Raw genomic sequence first — 27305 nt, forward strand, 5'->3', positions numbered from 1 at the left:
CGCAGTAGAGGGACCCGGGGAGGGCTGGTAGAGAACCGCCCCGCCCCGCCCGCCCCGCCCCGCCCCGCCCGCCCGCCCCGCCCCGCCCGCCCGCCCCGCCCGCCCCGCCCGCCCCGCCCCGCCCCGCCCCGCCCGCCCCCTGCAGGAGAGGAAGGCCCGCCCCGGCCCGCTAGGCCCGGCAGGTGGGGAAGCTCTGCCTGGTTCCCGCATCTCCGCTGGTGCGGCTGGCCCTCAGCAGCGGCCTCTCAGAGAGCGGTTCTCCAGTGCTGAGTTACCTCATTACGCGCTGCGCATACCTGAGGGCATTCGGTCTCCAACGGAGGGGACACGTTATCCCCCCGCGTGTGGAAGCCAAAGACCTAGCTTGTCGTTGGTGTGGCCTTTGGGGTCCGAAAAGGGCTCTCCAGAGCCTCCATCCCCAAAGCAGGAAGGCAGTGGGATGATTTCAGTAGAGTCAAGGGGACTAGAATAAGGCAAACCAACACTGGCTGCTGACGTGGCTACTCTGAGTACTTTAAAGTTCTTTTTCCTTTCGTGTGGTAGGACTTCAGTGGAAAAATCAGTCTCGCAGTTTCCTTGAAGATATCTCAAATGCCCCTCACTTTGGCCTCTTGGGCACAAGACTGACAAGCTACAAAGGGGAATCCCACCCTTTCTCTGTGCCACCTTAGGTAAAAGGAGGAAAATATCTCAACTATCTTTTTTTCCCCCTCTGGACATTTTTGGTCCTGGATCCTTCCTTACCCACAACTCTGAGAGACATGTTCTGTTTGCAGAAACCTGTCAGGTTTGCCTTGCTGGGGAAGCTAGCCTAAGCCAAGGCATGCAGGGCTTGAGAAAGGATGAAGCAGTAAGGGATGGAGCAAGGCTTCCTTCTGCGACACTGATTTTTTTTTTTGCGGTACGCGGGCCTCTCACTGTTGTGGCCTCTCCCGTTGTGGAGCACAGACTCCGGACGTGCAGTTTCAGCAGCCATGGCTCACGGGCCCAGCCGCTCCGCGGCATGTGGGATCTTCCTGGACCGGGGCACGAACCCGCGTCCCCTGCATCGGCAGGCGGACTCTCAAACACTGCGCCACCAGGGAAGCCCCCGACACTGCTTTTTTTTTTTTCAGTGACTTACTCCGCCCATGGGGGTGGGGTGGGCTAGATCCAAAACTGGATATACGCCATCCAGTAATGAACACTCGCCCTTCCCAGCTACGACCCTTGACACGGATTTATACTGGTCTCACTTCCACGATGGGGAAGAAGTTCGCTCCATTCAAACAGGGACCGATGGATATTTGATGCCGAAACTGAATGTGAACTCTGCCAGTGCATCTCAGGATCTCACTGAATTTTACACACATCACTTTGCTCTTATCTAGTGCTTTAACATTCCAAAACAGTATCCTCACTATTCTGTCATCAAATAAGATACTAGCTGCAAATTCGGTAAATGGACAAAGCAAGATAGTAGCAGAAATGGAAGTAAAATCCCTGCAATGTTTTTTTTTAAATTACTGAATGTGTTTTTTTTAATAACTTTATTTTTGGCTGCGTTGGGTCTTCGTTCCTGTGTGCGGCGAGGGGGGGCTATTCTTCATTGCAGTGCCTGGGCTTCTCATTGCGGTGGCTTCTCTTGTTGCGGAGCACAAGCTCTAGGCAGGTGGGTTCAGTAGTTGTTGCTCGTGGGCTCTAGAGCGCAGGCTCAGTAGTTGTGGCGCACGGGCTTAGTTGCTCCGCAGCATATGGGATCCTCCAGGACCAGGGATTGGACCTGCGTCCCCTGCATTGGCACGTGGATTCTTAACCACTGTGCCACCAGGGACGTCCCCTGCGATGTTCTCTTGAAAAGACCTTCTTCACATGTGGTCTTTGGAATCAAGAGTACTAGAGGAGTCAGTGCCTGAAAGATGCCAGACTTGATGCAGCCACCACAATGGGGAATTTAAACACGTAAGTACTTCTCATTTGTTCTGTCTAGCCCAGTAGCTATGTCATTTTCTAACTGGATGTCAGTTGGTCAAGGGGGCTAAGAGATCTCACCATCTTCAGGACTGCCCACAAAAGATATTTTGAGAAACTTTTGGCCTAGACTCTGTTTCAAGGAGCAAATTTCCTTACAAAAGGGCCTCCAAAATCCAGATAACTTAGAAAACTGGTGTAATGAAAGGTCAATTTTGAGAGTTTACAAACTCAGTTTCTCCTTGCTTTGCTTTTGACTTGAGTCACAGGATGTACAAACTCCCTATTCCTTTTCACTTCTGTATCATAAGGGCTGGGACTCTCCAAGATTTCTGGAGCCTTCTGAAACTTGCTTGAAGCCTAGAGGAATGGAGATGGACTGAGGATCCTGGCTATTTTGTTTTAACTCTGAGTACCTGGAGTGCACTGCCCTCTTTAAGATACCACATAAATTAACTGTGAGAAAGGTAAAACTAACTGCCTAGAATACTCAAGTGAGAGCTAGAAATGCTCACAATGTGTAGTTTAACAAGTTGAGCAGGATTATTTAATTTATAGAGCATTTTATATGTCAAAGCACTTCATACATGTTCTCTAATATCCTCTGAAAAGGCATTTTAGAAAAGGCAGATGACGCCCACTTACAGATAAGGAAAGAGACTTGTTACAGCACTAGGACAGCACCTGGGTCCCTACCCACAAACCCAGGGCTCTTTCCTGAAGCAGAAAATAGCTTCAATTCTAGCTTTGCTACAACCTTGCTAAGTGATGCAGTTAACATGCAAGAAAAAGAGGCAAAAGAAAGCTACTTAAGCATTTAAGTTGGAAATGTGATAGGAAAGCAAAGTTGATACAACAAACAACCTAGGCGGATATGATATTATCTGATCTCCAAATAACTCCCTTGGAACTAAATATTTTAAAAGGCCTGGGTGTCTTTTACATAAATAAAAGTTACACTGTTTGGAAAAGCAAAATAGGTGAAATTAAAGAGGACAATTAATTTTAAAAGATGAAAATATAACCTAATAGTAGCCATTAAGAGCAGTATAGTAGTAGACACAAAGTTCTCCCTTTCAGGGAAAAAAAAACAAAACAAAAAACTTTCTTCTGAAATTGGTATTATTTCTCAGTTCACAGAGCTGAGAAGATGGCATTCAACTTGTGCAAAGATAAAAACATTACACTTTTTTTCCAAATGCAAATAAATCTTTAGCCCATCACCAAACTCCAGAAACTGGGAAAATACTTTTCACTATTGTTTTAGTAGTGTGTAATAGAAGCCACTCTTACAGGTATAACTGTCTTCTCCCTCTTACATGCTTTCACATAATTCAAAGCATGAATTTGAATTCATGGAGCCAGGAACAGTAAGGAAAGAGACTCTGGGGTGATTAAGTACAGTATTTCATCCCTCACACCAAAACTAGATCCTTGTACAACACTGCTCTAAGTAATGTTCATGTTTCCAATTCCTATTGGATGGGTGGAATGAGAAAGCCAATTAATGTTTTTCTTTGGTCTAAGTTCCATCTAAAGAAAAGAGTTTCACATCTGGTGCCTGACAAGGAAAGTTTCTATTATTAAGGAAACAGAATCGTAAACTATCCCCCCCCCCCGCCCTGCCCCAATAATACCCTGTCAAGTTTTGCAGATAAAGTTAGAGAACTCTGGAAGGATCTGCTTGGTTTTCACTGAGAGAAAGAAAAGCAGAACAGAATAAAGCAAAAATACACCACTTGGAGAATAGGCCTAGATGATACATTTTTTGAAGTGCTACCATTTACAGGAGAATTTTACATATATTACCTCTTAGTGTTGACCTACATGTGAGGTAGGTAGAGAAAATAATTACTTCCCTTACTTTGTAGAAGGAAGATCAGAACAGAGACTCAAAGAGGTTAATGACCTGCCCAAAGTCAAAGGATTGGTAACTGGTTTTGCTGGCACTAAAGGCCAAGTCTTTATCTTCCAGTCCAGCACTTGTTGTGGTATTGCTAAGTGCCCAGGCAATGCAGACAATACTGGAGGACATGACAGGTTTTCCAATGTGTGACAGTCAACAACATTCTCCTCTCTTTGTCCTCTCAGTCATAGGAGAGACAATGGTGTCTTAACTCTAGTGGGGGACTTTGGGGAGAAGCCCATCAATGACATAATGGGGCTCTAAAAATATAAAACATTAATTAACTAGTGGGAATTCCCTGGTGGTCCAGTGGTTAGGACTCCACGCTTTCACTGCCGAGGGCTCGAGTTTGATCCCTCGTTGGGGAACCAAGATCCCGCAAGCCGTGCAGCACAGCCAAAAACTGGTAACAACTATGGGCTTATACTCTTGTAGGGCAACCCCAGAAAAGTAAAGGCGGCACTCTGAGACTTTTGTCAATTAGTTTAATATATGTCCATAGGTAGTTCATACGAATGCTTAAATTACAAAATTAGCTGCCATGGTCCAAATGTGTGGGACTTTAAGAAAGCTTTTATTAATCAAAAGATAGCTAAGCATACCAACTTTGATTTCTAAAATGCAGGTTAAAGGTTTGTAAAACAAGGCTAATTCTAGAATTATATAGCATTAAGGTAATTAAATTTTGTTATTTTAATAACTTAATTTCATGAACTGTTAAAAAAAATATTACATTTGCATCTCCCAGTTTATACATTTCTGCATTAACCTAGAGAAAAACCCATGTGAAAAGTTTCCATGCAGTTACAAAGGCAGCAGCACATGCTGTTTTCACAGCAACTTGTTATTGCCTCAGAACACACCTGCACATAAAGCATCAACAAACAATACCCACCCACCCCCTCCCACAAAAAACCCAACCCTTTCCCATCCCCAGCAAAAATTACCTGGTACAAGCAGTGACTTAAAAAATGCTTTCTTAGTAGGAAGCATTTATAAAATGCAGAGATCTGAACAAGCTAAATGCTTGTGCAGGTAGATGGGCCTCTCCCCCAAGAGTTCCTTCCTCAAGAGGCAGAAGGAACTCTCAATAGTCTAGGAAAGTTCATTTTTAAAAGTATGTTTATGCATATTCATGGCTATTTCTTTGAAAGAATATACCCAGCCTCAACTGTGGAAGAGATACAAGCAGAAGGAGAAGCAAAGGGATATGGCCATAACACAGAGAACAGAGCTTCTCCGTGAACATCCCATACGTTGCAGCGACCAAGAAGGAAAACTTTTGTGACTTCACATAGACCACTGATCTCATCTAGGTGAAGCAGTTAATTTTTCATGCATTTGTTACTCAAGAAAACATACAACCACTTAAAATACAGCATTCACATTGTCATTAGCTCATGGTATCAGGTAAGGAGGAAACCGTGCTCCTGTACTATCTATCCCTAGAATTTTCCACATACATGTAAGTATCCTAAAGCCTACACATATCCTATCATACTGTCATCAGCACCGCCCACCTATAAACATATACTGAACTAGGCTGTTGAGCCCCTGAAATCTCAACACCACATATAGTGTTCTAGATTTTATTTTTTTACAAGTTTAACGTAGACACAGAAGAGAACACCAAGCAATGTTTTATTGTGCAATTCCAATAGTTATCTGTGGAGTCTTGGTTTAGAGTCAGTCTTCACAGCCATTTCAACTGCCTAGTTTAAACAAAAAGCAACAATCTAATTATATATCTATAAATTTCATGATATTTCTTCAAATATCAAGCACTAAAAGTACTGATTCATGTTATAATTTTTAAGATGTTTTGAAACTACACAGATTTCATATTATTCCTTTTATAAAATAATCAAAATAATTTGATTATCTGGAAGAAAATTACTGTAACAGAGTCCTTCCAATGTATCTATGACCTTTGTAAAACTCCAAACCAAAAACAGAACACATGATGAAATAAGGATTTCTCAGTCACTGGGAAACTTTAAGATAAGAAATGAACTGGTATTTTTTGTTTCCTGTGAATTCAGAGCTTACAGGTGGCATAAGGACTCAGATCTCTTGGATGACTTTACATGGCTTTCACTTTGATTTGTTTCATTTTCATTTGCTTCTTCTCCAATTTCTTTTGCTCACGCCTCAAGGCAGCTTCCTAGAGAGAAAGAGGGAATGCAAACTAAGATTTCAGTACTTGTTTAAAAAAAAGTCAAAACTAGAATACTGCCTATACTATTTAGGCTAGCACCACAAATAACATTCCAGAAGGTAGTTATAAGATTGCTGGGGCTTCCCTGGTGGCGCAGTGGTTGAGAGTCCGCCTGCCGATGCAGGGGACATGGGTTCATGCTCCGGTCCGGGAAGATCCCACATGCCGCACAGCGGCTGGGCCCGTGAGCCGTGGCCACTGAGCCTGCACGTGCGCGTCCGGAGCCTGTGCGACGCAACGGGAGAGGCCACAACAGTGAGAGGCCCGCGTACCGCAAAAAAAAAAAAAAAAAAAAAAAAAAAGAATATGGAAAGACACTTTCTTGAAAGATTGCTATATTTTTAATATAAAAAGTTTATAAGATGATCTACATTAAGAAATGAAATAAGTACACTGAATATACACAGTTGAGGGACTAAATAAACTATATAGTATTAACAGTGGTTGGTTTTAGGGATGGGAACTGAAGGATTATGTTACATTGTTCTTACATGGTAGAATTAAGGTTAATTTTAATGTCTGTGTATATGTTTCTCTATACTTTTCAAATTAAATATGTAACAAAACAAAACAAGGCTCTACCAGTAGTGGCAGGAAGGTCCAGATCATTGGTATAAATGAGCCATTCAAGCCAGAAATTCACTATAGGGTTTTTTGTGTTTTGTTTGGCTCCTTTCCCATTTAATTCACTGGATCTTTTTACAAGGTACCTAGGCCTAGATACTATAAAGTGGTGGTTCTAAAAAAAAATACATGGTTTACACCCACAAGCAACTTACAATCTGACTTAAGTTCTGGGCCCCTCTTTTACTTAAACCTACTATAGTTTCAAACTCTAGAAATAACTGGAGAACTTTTTTTTCCATAGAAAAATGAAAGGCATTATCTATTAATGAGTCCATGTAGATTCTTCCTGTATATCTGTTAAAAAGCCATTTATATTTATAAAGAAGACTGCATGAACACAGAGCTCTATTTTCAGGGGAAAAATACCCATCAACTAAGCCAAACCAAACCAAACCAAAGATTGATGAGAAAGGATGAGAGGAGGGCTGTGGTACTCTGGGCACTTCACTCAACAGCACTAATGACTCTACGGGCAACTAAAGTGCCACACAGGGGCTCACTTTTTTTTTTCTTTTTTAAAAATTAATTTATTTATTTTTGGCTGTGTTGGGTCTTCGTTGCTGCACGCGGACTTTCTCTAGTTGTGGGGACTGGGGGCTACTCTTTGTTGAGGTGCGCGGGCTTCTCATCGCGGCGGCTTCTCTTGTTGCAGAGCACGGGCTCTCGGCGCACAGGCTTCTAGTAGTTGTGGCGCACAGGCTTGGTTGCTCCGGGGCATGTGGGATCTTCCCGGACCAGGGCTCGAACCTGTGTCCCCTGCACTGGCAGGCGGATTCTTAACCACTGCGCCACCAGGGAAGTCCAGGGGCTCACTTTTTCTTGGCAGCCTGCCTCCTCCACTTACAAGAATTTTCTTCAATCCTTGAGGTTATTCACATTAAAATTCACATTTCCCAGAACTTTGTTCTCTTCTTTTTTGATCAGCATTTACAAGGTTTAAAATTTTAGAGCTGGACTGCAGCATCTTACTTCACAAAACATGAGAACATGCTGATGTTTGAAACATAACAGACTACAGCCATAAAAAGCTCTTGAGTTTGAGATTCTAGTTATGTACAAAATAGAAAACAAAATACAAAGAAAAAATATTAGAATTCTCTAATTCTATAATCAAAATAAAATTTTTATAAAACAAGTTTATGTGGACCATAGGGCACATGTCCTGGCTTCTATTAAAATTCCAAATTTCTTTCTACCTTAGTATGTGTTTGGCTTGAAAGGTGATAGTGGAACTTTCAAAAAGGGCCTACGCTGGGGGAACAGGATAATTCATATCATTCTCCAGGATTGAGGCTCAATCTAACATGGTTTGAACAGGAAGGATTATTCTTTTTTTTACAGCGCTATCAACTGTCCCAAGTGCTGAGAAAATGCTAAGCTTTTAGCCTGTGTACATTCCTACACAGAATTACCTTAACAGCCAATATGGCACAAATAGGCATCCTTATAAATCTGAGTTTTACCCCAGTCATAAGAAAAGTTTGTCTTACCTCCAGCCTGCGCTGTTTCTCAGGATCTTCCTCATTCATGATTCGCTCCTTCTCTGCTCTTTTCTTCTCCTCACGCCGAGACTGGGCAGCTTCCTGTCTTTGCACATGCGTCAGCTTCAAGAAGTTCTCCTCCACTCGAGCTCGGTTCTTGTCTGCTTTTTGTTTGCCCTTTCCCCAGGAAACAAAGCAATTCATAAGAATTCCATTTCAATCCAAACAGATACAAAATCTCATTTAATATTCTTTCATAAAACCACTCCCATGTAGCACTTTTAAGTCAACTAGCAAAGATAAAATCACTGAAATAATCAAAAGCTGGGCCCCCTCCCCGCCGCCCCTTGGGGGGAAAAACACAATAAAAGGCTCCAACTTAAGGCTGCAGGTCTTACTTCTCTGTTGAGTCGAAACTTTTTGGCTTTATCAATAGAATAAATCACCATGTTCATCAGGGGTAGTAAAGCCTCCATATCCTTTGGGTAAGTGTTACCTGAGCCAGGCACTGGAAAACAAAACCATTTTCCTATTGAGTTAATGGCAGCATTCACACTTCTTGTATTAATTTTTTTTTCTTTTTGTATTAATAGGCTCCTTTCTCCAAATTTCTTAGGCAGCTAAAATACAGCAGAAAATAAAAATTAAAATATATAAAAGGATCTCTTACTGAAGAAACCAAAAAACCAATAAGCTGGCATGAGGTTTTTTTTTTTAAAGATTTTCTTTTTGATGTGGACCATTTTTTTTAAGTCTTTGTTGAATTAGTCACAATATTGAATCTGTTATTATGTTTTGGGTTTTTTGGCCGCAAGGCATGTGGGATCTTAGCTCCCTGAACAGGGATCGAACCAGCACCCCCTGAATTGGAAAGCAAAGTCTTAACCACTGGACCGCCAGGGAAGTCCCTGGGGTTAGTTTTAATGTAGTTTTTTATAGCTATTGTTTAGAAAGAAACAATACTCTCCTTAAGATCATCTCACAGAAAACAAAGAACTCAGACAGGACACAGAACACTCACCATTAAATGTAAACAACAGTGTCCTCTTAGTGTCAGGTAGCTTTAAAGGCTGACCTTCCCTGTCATAAAAGAAAGAGCTATTTAGAAGGAACGCAAGAGAAAGATACTTTCCATGCACATAAGTCACCCAATTCACTTAGATGAACAGATAACTGTGCAAATAATCAGCACAGTATTTGGCTTGGCATCCCCAAGTTAAATACAATCTCAGAGCCCGAAGGAGCTTTACAGGTCATCTGGTCCACTCGTCTATCTGATGGATGCATTCCCAAGTATCTTTATCCTATCCTTCAACACCTCCAGCGATGTCCCCTCCAGGCAGGATAATTCCATCTCACCTGGGGAGCCAGAAATGAGCCTGTATTTAAGTATGAGGCCCATATTTTAAATATTGGGGGTAGGAGTGTATTAATTAATTAATTAATTTTTGCTGTGTTGGGTCTTCGTTTCTGTGCGAGGGCTTTCTCTAGTTGTGGCAAGTGGGGGCCACTCTTCATCGCGGTGCGCGGGCCTCTCACTATCGCCTATCGCGGTCTCTCTTGTTGCGGAGCACGGGCTCCAGACGCGCAGGCTCAGTAGTTGTGGCTCACGGGCCTAGTTGCTCCACGGCATGTGGGATCCTCCCAGACCAGGGCTCGAACCCGTGTCCCCTGCATTAGCTGGCAGATTCTCAACCACTGCGCCACAAGGGAAGGCATATTTTGATGGATTTTTATGTTTTATTTCTAACTCTTAATCTATCTTCCTATGATGAAGGATCTTATTTTTGAGTCAGGCTCATAATAAGTTGAGAAATAATCTACTATAGCATATATAATTTTGTTCTGACTCCTCAAAGAATCCTCTTGCAATCTTTGACTTTCAACCCTCCACACCTCCCCCCACACACAAAATGCTCCATGAATGCCGCAATGTGATACTTTGTCCCAAGTGTTATTACTGAGTTCAGCAAGGCAAGGATGATGCAACACCATCTAGAGGCATAAGTAATTTTGATTACCTTAGTGATTTTGACACAAAATTAAAATTTAAATTGGCTTTTAACTGTATTCAACTCCACAGTCCTTAGGCAAAAATTTAGGTCAGAACCAATTCTACACCAAGGGTAAACTTAAATATGCTCTCCTGCAACAGGATGTGAAATCAAACAGCAAATTCAAACCCTGAATATTTACATTCGAACAATATTACTATAAAGCCAGAAACTTTACGGGCATTAAGGGTGTCTGATAATACACTAGAAAGAATATCATCACTCAACCATTCAAAGTAGAAAGCCGGAAAAGGCCATGAATTACAAAATGCATACACCTGCAATCAAACACAAATCAAACGTCACAGATTCACATCATAAATTAAAAAGGAAAAAAATCCCCAAAAAACAACCACCCTAGACTACAAAGGACAGAGACTACCAAATGTATTTTCTTAGTATTAGCCATTCTGTTAGATTCTCATTTACCTCACTGAGTACGGGTGATGCATACATGCGGTGACACATGCAAACTGGGGAGGCTTATTTGATTGTCCCCCATAGGTTTTCAATTACCTTCACGATGCATGCAGTCAAAGCAAAGGAAAACTTGGATGCTGTCACCAACTTCCCTCACTCATTTGGGAAGGGAAATTGCAGAAGCACCTTGCAGGTGTTTCAACACAGAAAGCTAGTGAAGAAAACTGATTTCAATATTTTTATTTCATACGTACTCTTGCATAATTTTTGGACCAGAGAACTGGTCCGAAAAATGAACGGATTCAATCTTGTCAGCATAGTGTGTAAGAAAGTGAACCATCTGAAATAAGAAAAGAAAATTATTTTTTTAAAGTAGGTTTGATGCACTTCTCTTTTTTCATAGATATTCACTCTTTAATTCTCCTTACTTTTGCACGTCATGAAGGCTAAAGCTTAAAAAAAATTAAATTTAAATAAGGACTCTCCCTATGATGAAACTACTGCCCTTCTTTAGTCACACCAATGATCAAAATTGAGCAGCTGAAAATATATCTCAAAATAGTGTTCAAAATACGAGTGAAAGCATGAACATAAAATTTAAAATAATTTTAGGAATTCTTCACAACCACATCACCCAGAACTTACATTTAGAACTGTCTTTGAGCTACCCTATATTTTTATGATACTAAAATGTGCTGTTACCATACACAACCAATAGGAAAAAAATAGCTCTTTATATACCCGTCTTCTACACAAACTGAAACTTTAACAAACATACTAAATGACATGGTGCTAAGGATTAAAGTAGTAGTCCTTTTTCAAAAAACCTGAAAGCCATTGGCAATCCTAGGGACAATTTGTTCTTGATTTAGAGAGAATTTCTTGACTAATAAAACTGTCTTTTTGACAAGTGAATCTATTGTTTAAAGAAAGTATTTTAATGGTTGTGTGGGAAAGGAAGATAAAATGAAGAATTTGTATAGTGTAACTTTCAGGGAGACTGCCCCGTAAATGGTCTACAAATGTATGTCTTCTATTGTATTTACCTTTGTATCCATCATTCCCTCTGTGACTTCTCCCATCTCTGACAGGATGGCCAAGGAGTCAGGCAGTCCATACTTCGCTCCAGACTTAGGTTTGTCACTACAAAACTCACTCTACAGGAAGACGCAGTTGAAAGTAAGACATGATATTTTGTTATGCACAAGGATTTTTTTTCTCAAGAGAATATGTACTGACCTATTTCAAAGTGATACAACTGTTCAAGTGATATAATTACTTTATGCTCTGAAGTCAAACATTTATGTAATAAAGAGGCACAGTTTCGACATATTATTTGAAAAAGAACCTGACATACCAGATCCTGCATCTCTTTCTGTAGTCGTACCAAGGCTTTCCGAGTACCAACAGCAAACACATAGGTATCCATGTCTTCATCATTCATGGTTACTTTTATTTGCTTTAAAAAAAAACAACAAAACTCACCTGTTAGGTTCTGTGATAGGCAGATTTCTAAGACAGCCCCCAATATGCCTGCCTGCTGGTGTATACATCCTCCCCTCGAATGTGAGCAAGACTTATGAATGTGATGGTATAATCATTACCATGATTATGCTGTGTTACATGGCAGATGGTCCCTAATCAGGTGACTCTGAGTTAATCAAAAGGGACACTATCCTGGGTGGACTGACCTAATCAAGTGAGTCCTCAAAAGGGACTGGACCCTACTTGAAGAAAGGGTGAAAGTGTGAAAGGGCTATGGGGTGGAGGCGAACCACGTGGCAAGGACCTGAGAATGGCCTCTAGGAGCTAAGAGCGGTTCCCAGTGACAACTAGCAGGAAAATAGGAACTTGCAACCACAGGGAACTGAATTCTGCCAACAGCCTAAATGACCCTATGAAGAGGGGCCCAAGCTCTAGAGGCATGGAAGCTCTGTGCACCGCCCCACCCCCATGTCTCTCTTCCATTTGGCTGTTCCTGAATTGTAGCCTTTACAATAAACTGGTAAATGTAAGTAAAGTGTTTTCCTGAGTTCTCTGAGCTATTCTAGAAAATTATTGAATCTGAGGGGAGGGCTGTGGGAACTCTAGATTTATAGCTGGGCAGTCAGAAGTACGGTAGCCTGGGGCCTGCAACTGGCATCTGAAGTGTGGGCAATCTTGTGGGAATGAATGAGACCTTTAACTTGTGGGATCTGGCATTAACTCCAAGTAGATAGTATCAGAATTGAATTGAATTGTTGGACACCCAACTGGTATCTGGAGAATCAGAGAATTGGCTGTTGGTGTTGGAAACACCCCAGAGGCAGGTTAAACAGTTTTTAATACGTGACATTGGGCCAGAGAGATAAAGTTATAGCCTAAAGAGTCTGGTATGATAAAACATGGCCCTATTTGTCTTATTAACTATATCTTTAAAAGTTTGGGTCAAAATTTACCAGTATATATGTGGAAGAAGGGAAATGTTAATGAAGGGAAATATAGCAAAGATCTGGCAAGATGTCAGCTGCTAAAGAAAAGGTTTTCTGCTCTTTTAAGCAGAACCCACATAAAAAGGCTTAAAAATATAAAAAACCCATATGTTTGTTGAGGCTGCTTTTCATTGCAGGGAAAAAAAACCCCAAAACAGCAAAAAAGGTAAAAGGCTGGCTGGCTCAGAGGAAAAGAGAAGATTAAATCTACCTCAGGAAAGAACTGAAAATGATTAACACAACACTCTAAAAAATAATTTCTACAAAAAGATGGCTGAAGATGCAGCAAAACTTCCTCCTTTGAGTTTTAACTGAGGAGGCTCTAAAAATTCGTGGGTTAAATCATCAGCGGCCACATTAGAAAAATTAAAATAAATAAAAGCAACAGGTTTCCAACTAACAGTAAGACCTTTAAAATAACAATTGAGTTTCACTCCAATAAAAAGTACCTAATTATATTACCAATATAGCACTTATTAACCAAATACTACTTTGTATTTTGATATATATGCATACATTTCTTGTTCTACTAGCTTATATAAAAGACTGTCTCATGTATTTTTGTTTCTTGCAGCAGTGGGAGTCAGCACAATTATTTATTGGAAGAATGAAGGGAGGGGGAATGTGGCATTTCTAATGAAGGACACAATTTTCAGATTAACATGTTAATTTAACAAAGGAAAGAAAGTATACCAAACAATAAGGTCTCCATATTGTGTTATGAACTCATTCAGCCCAAGATGTATTACTTGAGGCAAAAAATATTTGAAAAAAAAAAAACCCAGCCTACTGCCAAAGATAAAAGCAGATACCAAAAGCAGAGTCAGATGTGAGGGCAAACGGTCTGTGACAACTGTTTTTCCCTCCATCATCCAGGTTGATTCTGTTGATCTACCTGGTGACAGAGTATTACCTCTATCCCCACAAAAAGCACATATGTCTCCTCACACCCACCTGCACCTCCACCCCCAGTTTCACACTGAGTGGAAGATGATCTGTCTAGATAGAAAAGGTTCCATTTTTTGGGCAAGGGACACAAGTTGTTAGAAAGTCCAAATATAATCCTGGCAAGAAACAGAACAAGCTCTAAGAAGTTAAGAATTCAATCTGTACAGAGAAAACCAGCAGGAAGAATACATACCACTTGATCACTCACTGGCCTCATCATCCGGGCCAGGACATTCAATAAGTCCTGTCTCTTGAGGAACTAAAAAACAAAAAAAAAGCCCAAGAGAACAATTGCAACGTCTGTTTGCTACAAGGAGAAGACATTGGAGGGGGACGCAAATGCTTCATCAAATATACTCTACATTTGCCAGTCAGTAAAAAAGATGATTTTTATTTACTTATTTGGCCGTACCGCGTGGCTTGCAGGATCTTAGTTCCCTGACCAGGGATCGAACCTGGGCCTCCTGCAGTGGAAGCGCAGAGTCTTAACCACTGGACCACCAGGGAATTCCCAAAAGATGATTTTTAGATCTCATTTTAAGTCAAACATGAAAAAAATGAGACACTGATCTTACAGGACTTGGGATCACACTGGAAAAAATGAAAGGAAGATATACACTGTACCAGAAATTCCCTACTTACCCTCAGCTGGATCAGCATCCCCTCACAGCACACTCGACCAGAACACCATAGGTTGTAAATGTGCTCATTCTCCTGGTTCAGCTTTCCTGTGCTGGTGGCTTCTTTGTTAGTTCCATCATCCCCTAGGGGTAAAACCATTAACATGATTCACTGGAAATGTTGGGGCCTAATCACCACACACTCTTCTACTCTGACCCCAAAATGACGGTACCTTTAGGTTAACAATACTTATCTATCTTATAGAACTCTCCTTTAGACATAGATTACAACAGATGGGCATTATTCCTTTTACTTTTAAAATGCTTTATTGTTGCCATTAAAAAATTATGGACTCTAGCATTACTTGTGTGTCCTTGTTAGTTAACGACATTCAGCTTGGAATATAAGTATCTCAAGAGTAGGTACAAAATGGAGCAAAGTCAGTCTAAATGTCTCTGCCAAAAGTTAAAAAAAAAAAAAAAACCTATGTAGTGAATTAAAAATACCATTAATACTAACTATTCAACACTCCCTCACTGTGTTTCCTTTCATTTAACTTTATCCAAGTTTGTTTTTCCTGCAGCAAAATGATAACAGTGGTATTAAGAGCTACAAAAAGCTCAAATTCCAATAATTTCCTCTCTTCATTTAATTCATTAATGTATAAAAAAATGTGTCCAACTTTACAAGGTAAAGCAGACTGACACGCCAAATGAAAACACGCCAAGGGAAGTAGAAGGCATTAAAGGCTGCTTATTTTTTTCCTAATTTCCAGGTCAAAAAGTACTGAAATAGTATATGGTACAGTGGACAGCATGGACTTTGGAAGCAGGTAGACTAGGTTCTAATATCATGGTTGCAGCTGAACAGCTTAGACAAATTTTAACACTTCTCCGGACTTCAGTTCCCTCCTTAGGAAAACAGAAACTATATCCAACTGACAGTATTGTTCTAAAGATTAAATAAGAAACAATGTATGCAAAGTACCTAGCACAACATAGTTAGTACACAGTCCTGCTAAAGGGCAGAAGAGATGGATACTTGCTTGCTATCAAAGGGAAACAAAGTGTTTAAAGCCAAACTGAAGTGAAGGTGAGTGAGTCTACTTTACCCCCTACACTACACCATTACAGGACTTCCTCTAAGGTATCAGTGTACATCTTGTACATCTCTACAGTGGATCTGACACTAAAGTGCCTAAAACCTGAAGGAATTTTGAAGGACTTCTAATTTCTAAAAGATGAATTGAAAGCATTTATCAAGCTACCTAAAATGTCAAAATTCTTTGCTTTTGGCCAGGTTTTTATCAACTTGTTTTGATAACACTGATTGTCTCATTCTATCTGAAGCTGTACAGCAAATGACTGATGAAAGGTGAGAAAATTATTTCATGAATGCAATTGATTCATTATGCAAAACCTAACAAAAAAGGGATCCTTGAGAGAAGAAAAAAAAAGCAGCCTCTTCAGCAGTCCATGAAAGCAGTTAGATGCTTACACTGAGCAGAATAAGCAGTTCTTACCAGAAAGTTTTCAAACAGGTGGCTAGACTTGTATTAGCCTAACTTACCTACTAAGGTAAAGTTGCTCTCCAAAAGCTCCCTATGAGTGTTAAACCAGGCCTGAGCAAGGCGACTGTTTTTATTCTTCCCGATGATATAATTCATGATGTAGGCAAGCAGACCAGTCACCATTAAAATCTCTAGATAATAACTCTCCCAACTGTTCTGGAGGTGTGCAGGAACCTAAAGAAGAACAATCGTTCCATTTAATGTTGGCTGAGGCTGAAGGACGAAGTCTAACTCAAGGTATGAAGAATGAGAAAACCCATAAACAGAAGTGGATACGTTAGATAACTGTCACTGAATATGGTTATACTTTGAAAAATATGCCCATTTTGGTTTTCCAGGTCATCTTTTTTTTTTTTCAGTGTTACTTTTTTTTTTTAATGAAGGTTTTATTATTTATTTATTTATTTGGCTGCGTTGGGTCTTCATTGCTGCACGCGGGCTTTCTCTAGTTGCAGTGAGCAGGGGCTACTCTTTGTTGCAGTGCGCGGGCTTCTCATTGCATTGGCTTCTCTTGTTGCACAGCGTGGGCTCTAGGCATGCGGGCTTCAGTAGTTGTGGCACTTGGGCTCAGTAGTGGCTCGTGGGCTCTAGAACGCAGGCTCAGTAGTTGTGGCGCACGGGCAAAGTTGCTCCGCAGCATGTGGGATCCTCCTGGACCACGGATTGAACCCGTGTCCCCTGTGTTGGCAGGCGGATTCTTAACCACTGCGCCACTAGGGAAGTCCTTCCAGGTCATCTTTGTAAAAGATTCTTTAAGGAAATATGAGGATAATCAAATGGGATGAAACGCTGGAAAGCCCTCTGTATTCACCTTGATTCTGAGTCCCACCTCCCAAATAAACCCAACGTCTATCCTCCTCATTCCTTGGTAAATAAAACTAGGAAGGCTAAAATAAAAACATATGGGTTGTGGTACTTCCCTGGTGGCACAGTGGTTAAGAATCCGCCTGCCAAAAAAAAAGAATCCGCCTGCCAATGCAGGGGATATGGGTTCAAGCCCTGGTTCGGGAAGATCCCACATGCCAAGGAGCAACTAAGCCCGTGTGCCACAACTACTGAGCCTGCGCTCTAGAGCGCGCGAGCCACAACTACTGAGCCCGTGTGCCGCAACTACTGAAGCCTGTGCGCCTAGAGCCTGTGCTCCATAACAAGGGAAGCCACCACAATGAGAAGTCTGTGCACTGCAATGAAGAGTAGCCCCCGCTCACCGCAACTAGAGAAAGCCTGTGCGCAGCAACAAAGACCCAACGCAGCCAAAAATAAAATAAATAAATTTATATAAAAAGAATCCAACAAAAGATACAGGTTGTTTTTCCGTGTGTCCACTGCATCAGAAGAACTGATGTCAAACTCTTTCATGGCTCCCACATTACAACAACACCAGCTACGTGTCACTAATTATATTTCTGAGATTAATGACAGCAAGATATTTTGTTGGTTAGTTTGGGATTCAAAACCTGTATACCTACATCGACAATTGTTATTGGGTCTTTATTTCTGCTAGAAGAAGTATCTGGTTTGTCTTCATAACCTTCAAATTCTTCATCATCATATGGTTCACTCTCGGTATCTCCCTCCTACGAAAATGAGGCACAATCTGTTTTCCCCCACTAACATCACCAGCAATTTTATCTCATTTTTATAGACAACATTTGCAAGGAAAAAAGAACATGAAAGCAGCAAGCACAGAACACAGAGATCTTACATATTTTAAACAAATGATGACCCCCCCATGCATTTGAACCCTGAGTTCTAAATGATACAATTCCCACCCACCCACATACCAATACATATCCACCCCCACTCCATCATCCTCCATCCAGGCTTTCCATAGAGGAGAAAAATACAATTCATTTTTTGTTGAATGTAAAAGGTGAGAACATACCACAGACATTTAGAAGAGCTCCACCTACTGAATAAAAATGAGCATACCAGAGGGTAAAGGTCTCCTTAGACCTGGGCATTACTTTTAATGTCTGGGAAAAGTGCTAGTTACACATTGTCCCATCCTTCCACTTCCCCAAGAAATCAATAAAGAACCTTTACCTGGGTATCTGCATCTTCAAAATCTCCTTCTTGGTTTTCATCCTGCCCTTCCAACTCCACAGTAGTCTCGTCTTCATCATCTTCAGTGGTTATCACTCGTTGAGGAGATTCAGTAACAGAGTCTTCTGTGATATCCTCAAATTCAGCAAAGTCATTATCATCATACTCTACGATGTCTTCCTCATCCTCGAAATCATCAAACTTGGCTTCAGAGACACTCCCAAATATCAAAAGAACAACACAGAAAGCATGGAAGGCTTTCATTGCCCCTTAAAAATGAGTCAAACAAGACAAGAACAAAAACCCTAAGTGGACTGCCATTCTACACATACTGATCACATTTTGTAAACAGTTAAAAATTAAATCTAAGACTCTCCCACTTTTCTCTTATTTAATACTGTTCATTTCAGATAGCATTATATAAAGAATAATAAGTTGAGGTTCAAGAGGCCTGGGTTCTAGTCTGGACTCTCTCACTAGTTATCTGTAAAATCTTGTACTAGTCATTTAATTTCTTTAGGTTGGTTTCCATTTACACTGTGTATTCAGTACGCAGTTTCTGAACGCCTATAAAAAGCTTTATATAGAAACTGGGAGAGGGATAATGAAAGAAGAATGAGATGCAACTGTCTGTTGGTTGTAATAAAAATACTACATGAAGGGAAAAGCTATTCATTCTTAGATCAACCTTATGTGTGCACATCATCATCATCAAAGCACATGTTTAAGACACAAAGTGCGAGGCACTGTCCTAAAGACTTTACAAAACGCAACTAATTTAATCCTCATGACAACCCTCTGAAGAAAGTGGTTTTATTAACATCCCCATTTCATAGATAAGGAAAATGAGGCACAGAAATGCTAAGTAATACAACCACCAAGTGACAGAGAGCTATGTTCTGATGCCAGTTTTGCCTCCAGAATCCCTGCTATCATCCACTTCTCAGGCAGCATCTCCAACGTAAGCCAGTAGCAGTGATTTTGTTACTTATTTAAAGCAGCAATTTTTGCTAACACCACCTACTAAAGAACCACAGTATTATCCTAAATGGTCTCCCCTGCTCAACTCTCTCCCTACTCCCTACTTCTCACTAAAAACTACCGTTATCCTTCTAAAACATGACTTCTGTTACATAAGGATTCAATCACCAATGAAGGCTAACCAATTACCCAAAGAATAATATAAAACTCCTCTGGCTTTCACTGCTTTTCATAAAATGATCCTACCATATCAAATAAAATGTTCCCTCACTAAGCATATCACCATGTCAGATGCTATGCCAAGAGAACCTAGCTTCAAGGACGTGAGTTACAGTATGACAGGGAAAATCTGAAACCGGTTAAACCACACATACATACAAAAAACAAACTTATTTTGTTTATTAAAAATTGTTATGAATGAAGTTAGAACCCAAGTTGTTTTAGAAGCAAATACACAAACAAAAAGGTTTAGAAGGTCATACATACATCTACATATAAATAGTAGTTATTATGTACGATAGGATTATGGACATTTTGCCTTTATTTTTCTTTATATTGAATACTTTTCTAATTTTTCTATTACGTTCTTATAATAAAATGTTCTTTAAAAAATAAAATAAAAGGATAGTTCCTGCACTCAAGAAGAGGCACTGCAGACTGAGGAACAGCTATAGCATAGAGGGCTGAAACAGCGCATTTTAGGAGTTTGGTATGATAGAACATTGGGTTTGTAGACCCAAATGGGGGAAATGAGGCTAAAAAGGCCAGCACAGGCCAGATCATGATGATCCTTATTTATTTATTTATTTGATCACCCTTATTTAAATACCACACTAAGAAGTTTGGATGATTAGAATCAACTAAAGGATTTAAGTAAGAGAGTGACACAATCAGATTTGCAATTTAACCCTGACAGCTCATACAGAGGGTGAATTAGAAAAGGGCACCTGAGGTGGGAAAAATAGGAAGTGGCTGAGATCATTAGATAAGAGATAAAACACAACTGAACTGGCAGTGGTATTGGGAATGAACAGGAAAACAGATTTGACAGGTATTAAGAATTATATTTGTCAGCATAAAGTGACTGAATATAAGGAATGTGGGGAAGGAAGATCTGGGGTGATTCCAAGTTTTGGCTTAACAGCTGGACAAAGTCATCCTTGAAATAAAAAACAATAAAGGAGCGAAAAAATTGGGGGAAGGCAATAAATTAAATTTAATACTTGTTGAAAAGTTTTAAGTGTTTTCAAGCAGTATGTTAGATGATTAACATTTATCTCTTAATTTTCACAATATCCTAAAAGGTATTATAACCTATTTTACAAAGGGAGGAAAGGAAGCATTTGAAGTATAAGCCTGGAGTTCAGGATACGTGCCTAAGCTGGAAATAGAGATGGTGTGAGAATGGAAGAGATCCCCAGGGAGTATTAAGAGTTAGGTTTAAAAAAAAAAAAAAGCACCAAAAAGTCTTGAAACAAATCATAACAGCTAAGAGTTGTGCATAATAGGGAGAACTGGAATGGGAAACTAAGGAATGGTTAAAGAAAAAGAGACTTTGGTCACAGTGGTAGCACAGAAGTCAAAGGAGAAGCATATTTCTAAGAAGGAAACAGAGCTCGGTTTCAATTGCTGCAGAAAGTTCAAGTAAGATATGGACCAAAAATTTCCCAATGTTAATAAGGAAGTCATTATTGGCAACTGCAAGGAAGTGGTAAGTATGAAAGCCAGGATGCAGGGAGCTGAGTACTAACAGAGTGAATGGGTGGCAAAAGGGAGTATGTATTGGGGTGGCCAAAAAGTTCGTTCGGCTTTAAGTTCAAAAGAGACACATTTTTCACTTTCATGAAGAACTTTATTGAACAACACATTCACTAACTGAAAGAACTTTCTGGCCAACCAATACTGATCTCTCAAGGTGCTCTGGCATAGCGAATATTCTATATCTCATATTTACAACACCATAAATTCATAAAGGAAATTGGCTCAATATCAAAGGCTATTGCCCAATACCTTGCAACTCACGGCTGCTCAAAAAATGTTCTTAAAATTGGACAAAGTTCTTAAATTTTGAAAGGCACCAATGATTTGAGAAATGCCACCAAGGATAGGCCAATATTATATCCTTTCCAATATTTGATCTTTGAGGTTAGCACCAGGGGACATTTTATGGGGAAACATAGCTGCCCTCTTGACAACAACCTCAAAGAGGCTTGCGATGTGTCTCCAAACACCCTTAGCTTCACAGTCAAAAGTGGAAGACATATGAAAAGGAGCACGTATGTTGGTGGAGTTAGGTTTGGTTCAAAACATCAGCTCTACCATTCGCCAGCCATGTGACCTTGGGCTAATTACTTAAACCCCTGTTCCCCACATACAAAAAAGGGATAGTCATTCACTATTTGCCTCACAGGGCTGTAGTGGATATTACAAGAGATACGTGCTTGGCACATAGAAGGTACTCAATAAATAGCAGTTCCCATTACTTCCTTCCACTGTGCCTTATGAACGCCCTTTAAGGTGTAAAAATACTTCATTTTTAGTGTTTCTCTTTCAGATCTCAGTTTTAAACTTTTTCAAATAGAAGCAAATAAAGGTTAACACTGGCACAGTCAACTTGATTTAACTCCCTGACAAAAGGTCTGGTCATTTCAAAGTGAATTTCCACTTAGAACGTTCACACCACAGAAGCACTTCTAAGTTAACTCAGCCCTGTAACAGAGCTCCTTTAAGGATATTTAGGTTAAAATTATCCAAGCCATCCGTGCCTTGGCCTTCCTTCTCAGAAGTCTGTCTGGTGCACCTGTCAACTCATTTCTCAAACGCACAACTCCCTGCCTGAGAGGCAGTCCTGAGACTCCTGGAGCAGGGCACCCCAGCACTAACAAGTCTGGTCTGATTTCTTCTGCTAGCTCACCTGGCAGTCTCTGCGATTGGGTCTGGACTTAAAAACGGAAGAGGACTAAGTGCAGGAATCATTCCTTGTTGGCATTTTAGAGTAGGCCTTTCTGACAATGGCCAGACCCTGAGGCTTCTGGAGATCATGGAGACATTCCCGTCTCCTTACACATGTTGGATAAAAACATGTCATGTTAGAAACCTTCAGAGAAGACGGACCACAGAGGTTGCTGCTTCTGTTAAGCCTGCGGGGTCTAGTCTTTCCCCAGCAAGGAGAATCAATTCTACGCTCCGTTCTTCCTGCTGGCACGCTGTGGGCTTGCTCTAACTTTGCCCTGTGGGTTGGCATTTGCTCACAGTTCTGGAAGTTCCCAAAAACCGTTAAAAGTCACCCCAACCCCGATCAGAACTCCCAACAAAAAATGGGCCTTGGGGTGGACAAAGTCTGGTTTGTTTTTAAGAAAGTCGGGAAAGGCGAGAAGGCGCGGGGACCGAGGCATGTCACCATAGGCTGGACTTACGGGATGGGGTGGGAAAAGGGACCTGGTTAGGCCACGCAAATCAGCGTCACTGCTCGGCCCAGCCCGACCCCACCGACTAGCGCGTCACGGCCCGCTCCCTACCTGTACCGAGTGCTAGAACCCGGCCCAGCGCTCCTGCGGCTGCCGCCTTACCCTGCCTGCCTCTCGGGCCGGCCACCGCCTGCCGGGTCACTGCGGTTTCACTGCCCTCAACGCCTCTAGGACACAGCCTGACTAGGTAGCTCAGTCACGCCGCACCACTCTTCACGTAGCCTCCGCCAGCCGTTACGTAGAATGCGTGCGGCCCGTCCGCGCCTGCGCACGGCGCGGGGGCGGGACACAGCTCAGGGGGGCCGAGCGAGACCTCCTCCTCCCCCGCCCAGCTGAGGCGAGGTGTGGAAGCTGGGAGAGTTGCATAAGCCCGGCCCCTGGGCCGGAACTGCCCGCGCCTATCCCTGTGCTCTCCACTAGGGTTCAGTCAAGTTGTCATCACGCTGAACCCGTGCTCCGGATGCTAAAAGTCGCCATGCTCTACGGGACCACGTGGCCAGAGGCACGCGGGGAAATCTTGCCCAGGTCGCATTTGCAAAGGAGCGGACTTTAGAGGATCGACGATTTTATGTACATGTGGTTTCCACTCGAGCCTCTTTCTTGGGATTTTTTGGCGGCTCCCAGTCAGTGCTACTTTCTTCACTTCCAGGCCCACTTCCTAAACGGGCCATGAACACTCTTCATCCAGCAGTAGTGCCTGTTAGGTGTCTGAGGTGTCTGTGAGGCAGCCTGGAGCTTTAGGGCCAGGAGCCCGCGGCGCCTTCCGGGAGCCATAGATCAGGCTCCGCCCTTCGGCCCGCGCTCTGCACTGCGCATGTCCGGTTTTGTTCCCTTTCCTCGCGTCAGCTACGGGCCGAGAGGCGGCGGAGGCGGCGGCGGCGGCGAAGAAGGGGGCGGAGAGCGAGAAGCGCGGTGGGACGGTGTCTGGACCGCTCGTACTTCGGGCCGTGGGATTCTCTCCGCGTCGGCGGTAGTAGTAGCTGCCTCTGCAGCCGCAGCAGCAGGTTTGTGCGAGGTGGGTCTGGACGCGGGGCCGTAACCCCTCGGGGGCACCGCAAGGCAACTGTGGGGCCTAGCGAGGGCCAGGGAACCGCGGCCTCTCTTAACAAAGAGTCGGCGGAGCCTCGGGGAAGCCGAGGCGCAGGGGGCTGGGGAGTAGTAGGAGTGCGTGACTGAAACCTCGAGGGGCCCTTCCGAGCCTCGCCGTCCTCCCACGGCTCCCGCTTCTCCCGCAGCTCTTAACGAGGCCCAGTTGGCGGCGTTCCGGAGGCGGCGCTCTCCCGGCCGCCCGCCCTGCAAGGGAAGGGATTTGCAGGGTGCTGGGCTCCGGGTGAGGGATACCCGCGGGGAGGATTCTGACCCAAGCCAGCAGCAGTTAGCAGATGCTAGTCTCCAAGTCGGGGGACCTGATAGGGAAAAGTTGCCAAATCTGAGGACAGTAAAAGACATAGTCGGTAATCTTGGTGTAGCTTTGAGTACATCCGTGATTAGTATCACCATCGTCACACAAACTTTTTTGCGGCCTACTTAGGAGCCTATCTGATGTGGGTAAATAATTTATATGGACTTGCAAGCATACGCGCCAATAATATAAGGAAGAACAGTCGTACTAGTCGAGAGTTTGGGGGAATCATAGCTTCCTTATCACCTTAGTGGAAGCTTTGCCCCTCACTCCTTTGGTCAGTCATTCACATTCCTCTGGCTTCCCATACATATTGCTTTTTGTAAATGATCTTTGTATATCTATTGTCCCCTGTATACACACCCCCGAACTCCTAAAGAGCAGAGATTCTGCTTTAATTCACTTTAACTTTCCAGAGCCAAGCCCAGTGGAAGGTGGGCAATAAGTCTTTCATACCAAAATTAATTTTTAGACTTTAAGCGGTGGAGGGAAAAAAATGTATGTTGTATTTTCCTGTACCCAGAAGGGGCATTATATGGCCTAATCTGCAACTTTTTCACTCAAGAAATATTTTTGTTGATACCTTCTGTGTGCCTCTTCCCTACCACTGTTCGAGGTGTGTGACCCCGGCCTTCATGAAACTTACTTTCTAGTGAGGGAAAGAGAGACAGAAAACACATATATAAATTATACCATATGTTAGAAGGTAATTAATGCCTTAGGTAAAAAAATAAAGCTGCAAAGAGGGAAGGGGAGGTGTTGCATTTTGAAATAGCATGGTCAGGGAAGTATTTACATACAAGCTGATATTTAAGCAACTAGAAGGAGGTGAGGGAGTGACCCCAGCTAGTTTCTGGAGGAATGATCATTCCAGGCAGAGGGAACAGCAAGTATAAAGACCTTGCAAAGGACAATGCTGGCCTGTTAGAGGAACAGTTAGAAGACCAGCATGCTTGGAACACTGTGAGCAAAGGAGGGAGTGGTAGGAGATAAGGTCAGGGAAGAACTGGGGGGACGGGGGTGCGGGTGGGGGGAAGCACAGAACAACCAGGACCTTTTAGGCTGTTGTGAAGATTTCATTTTTCTTCTGCCTGAGATGGGAACTGTCTGAGGGTTTTGAGCAGAGAAATGGTAAGAACTGACTTACATTGTAATAATTTAGTGTAATTTGTGGAAGAGTACAGTTCTTTATATTTTAGTTTTATCAAATCTTTACGTAATCAGCTTTTAGTTTCTTTAAGCCAGCAGAGAGAAGAGAGATGCTTTTAAAATAAGTGTAATCCAGCATTTACTTGTATTTGGCTTTAGAAGAATGTGTTGAAATTCTTGGGTTTTGAACAGATTCTTGTTAAAGAACCGACAGATTTATAGTGTGAGTTGTTCTCAAGGCAGATTATTAGAGTGGATGGTGATCAGCTGTCACTAGAAATCTTTCTTCTCCCAAAACACAAGTGATAATGTAGTTTTATAATCAGTTGTTTTTAGTCCACTATTTTTAAAGTCATTTAGATCGTATCTTATTTGATTGTCCAAAACATAAACTCTCGCCAAATTATCTTCCTTATGTTCCAACTTATTCTAACTCCCTAGACTGCTATTTCTAGCTTTCCTCCCTAGAATGTCTTCTTCCTTCACACTTCTCTACTCAGCTTACATCTTTCTGTATAAAAAACCCCATTTTCTGGGTTCTAGCTCTCTTATGAAGCCTGTCCCCATTTGTCAGCTCATAGTGATCTCTGACATCTTCAGTGTCATGTGGCACTGATGTATGGAATCCCTGAGTTGAAAGAAACCTGAGAAGTCTAGCTTGATATTCTCCATTTACTAATGGAGAGATTGATTTTTGGAGAAAAAATAATGATCATAAACATGACAGCTAATACATATTGTGCACTATTTGGCAAGCTTTGTTCTAAGTGTATTTCTGTGTATGAATTCAGTTTTTCACACCAACCTTGTGAAGTAGGTGATAGTCTCACCGTCTTACAGATGAAGAAGCTAAGGCCAAAGAATCTGAGTAACTTCCATGAGGTTCACATCAAGTTAGTGGCAAAGCCAGTGTTTAAACATAGTCAGCTTGGCTCCATAGTCTGTACTACTTTACCATGCTGTTATGATTTTCTGCTAAATCACAACATTTCAGCGCCTAAAACAGTACCAAGCAGGTATTTCAGCTGTCTTTAATTTTTCTCTTTAGCCAAGTTGTAAATTGCCTTGGGTCTCCTATATATTGAATAAACCTGAATAATGAGTGTATTCTCTGGAAAACAAAAGAGAAGAAAGTGAATAAGCCTGCTATTTTAGCCATAGAACTTGTAACATGGAGTTGGAGAGATAAAACAAGAACACAAATAGTTATGAATAGATGTTGGGTGTTTTAAGACTAGAAAGGGAGTTTGAGGAAGGAGATACCACTTCTCTTGGGGAATCATCTTCATGTCATAGTTCTACGAGTTGGTATTTGAGATAGGCTTTGAAGGATAGGACTATGGTAGGTATAGGATTTGGTGGGGAGGGAATACAGGTAGAGGGAAGAGCATTCACCAAAGTGCATGTAAAGTAGTTCTTGCCACAATGGAGAGCCTCATTCCTGCCTGATTGAGCAACTGTGGAGAGCTGTTGAATTGAAGGGAATGACAGGGTCGGAAATGTACGGCCGGGAGGTTTGGGGCCAGGGTCTGGAGGTACCTGGGAGAAGGTTTTGCGGAGCATCTGAGTGCTCATCTCCCTTGAGCGTGACTTTCCCTAGTTCCTCTGTATTAACAAACACCTGCTGAAAAAAGACGGAAATTCATTTTCTCTTTTCTGACCCACTATACTTCATTTAATACTTTACCACATAGAGTCGCCTTTTATAGATTATGGGAAAGGAGAGGTGTTATCCCTCAGTACTGGGCACATAGCAAAAAGTGGCTATTGATCTATATAAAACAATGTTTGTTATTTCTAAGACCCAACTCAGGTTGTTCTCTTTAAAGCAAATGCTTATACATTTTGTTCATGGTTCTATCATACAGCTAATTCTTTTCAGGTTGGATGTTTTATTTTAAAAAGCACTATTTTTTAAAGAGAAAAAATGTAACTGAAATTTCACAAGTATGTTTGCATTTCAGATTAGAAACTGAGGTCTAGACAGCATCATT

General features: G+C 41.8%; 2 protein-coding genes across 10 annotated transcripts in view; one reads left to right on the forward strand and one right to left on the reverse strand.

The window, feature by feature from the left end:
• Positions 1–4324: 4324 nt before the first annotated feature.
• CCDC47 (coiled-coil domain containing 47) lies at positions 4325–23000 on the reverse strand. 6 transcript variants are annotated; one of them, XM_089901415.1, is made up of 14 exons: positions 22863–22998; positions 22208–22352; positions 18313–18581; positions 17736–17843; positions 16266–16440; positions 14718–14839; positions 14269–14334; positions 12014–12115; positions 11703–11813; positions 10911–10996; positions 9204–9262; positions 8581–8690; positions 8192–8359; positions 4325–6020 (listed from the first exon to the last, which is right to left on the reverse strand). In XM_089901415.1, the coding sequence occupies exons 3-14, from the start codon at positions 18574–18576 to the stop codon at positions 5940–5942; spliced, it is 1452 nt and encodes a 483-aa protein (XP_089757541.1). In that variant the 5' UTR covers positions 18577–18581; positions 22208–22352; positions 22863–22998; the 3' UTR covers positions 4325–5939. The 6 variants fall into 6 exon arrangements, with proteins under 6 accessions (XP_089757541.1, XP_022444841.1, XP_022444840.1 ...); XM_022589133.2 differs by lacking the exon at positions 22208–22352; XM_022589132.2 differs by lacking the exon at positions 22208–22352 and having other exon boundaries at positions 22812–22998.
• A 623-nt stretch (positions 23001–23623) lies between these two features.
• Positions 23624–27305, forward strand: part of DDX42 (DEAD-box helicase 42) — a 53016-nt gene continuing 49334 nt past the window's right edge. For 3 of the 4 annotated variants that reach the window (XM_089901409.1, XM_022589137.3, XM_089901410.1), the window contains exon 1: positions 23624–23764. The gene's annotated coding sequence lies outside the window, so the exon portion shown is untranslated. Of the gene's footprint in view, positions 23776–27305 lie in introns of all 4 variants that reach the window. The other variant, XM_022589136.3, reaches the window with a different exon arrangement.

This window comes from Delphinapterus leucas, chromosome 19 (assembly GCF_059928025.1).
Source record: "Delphinapterus leucas isolate spDelLeu-1000000601 "Yukka" chromosome 19, BTC_Dleu_Yukka2, whole genome shotgun sequence".
Classification (NCBI taxonomy): domain Eukaryota; kingdom Metazoa; phylum Chordata; class Mammalia; order Artiodactyla; family Monodontidae; genus Delphinapterus; species Delphinapterus leucas.

Bases quoted from the DNA above. Each gene is read 5' to 3' on its own strand.
- CCDC47 (XM_022589133.2), bottom strand. From the start codon at position 18,576: ATGAAAGCCTTCCATGCTTTCTGTGTTGTTCTTTTGATATTTGGGAGT. The intron at 16,441-17,735 runs GTAGGTATACAG...GTTCTTCTTTAG, and splicing joins ACCCAATAACAATTGTCGAT to GTTCCTGCACACCTCCAGAA. The intron at 10,997-11,702 runs GTAAATACAATA...TTCTTATTTCAG, and splicing joins AGGGAATGATGGATACAAAG to ATGGTTCACTTTCTTACACA.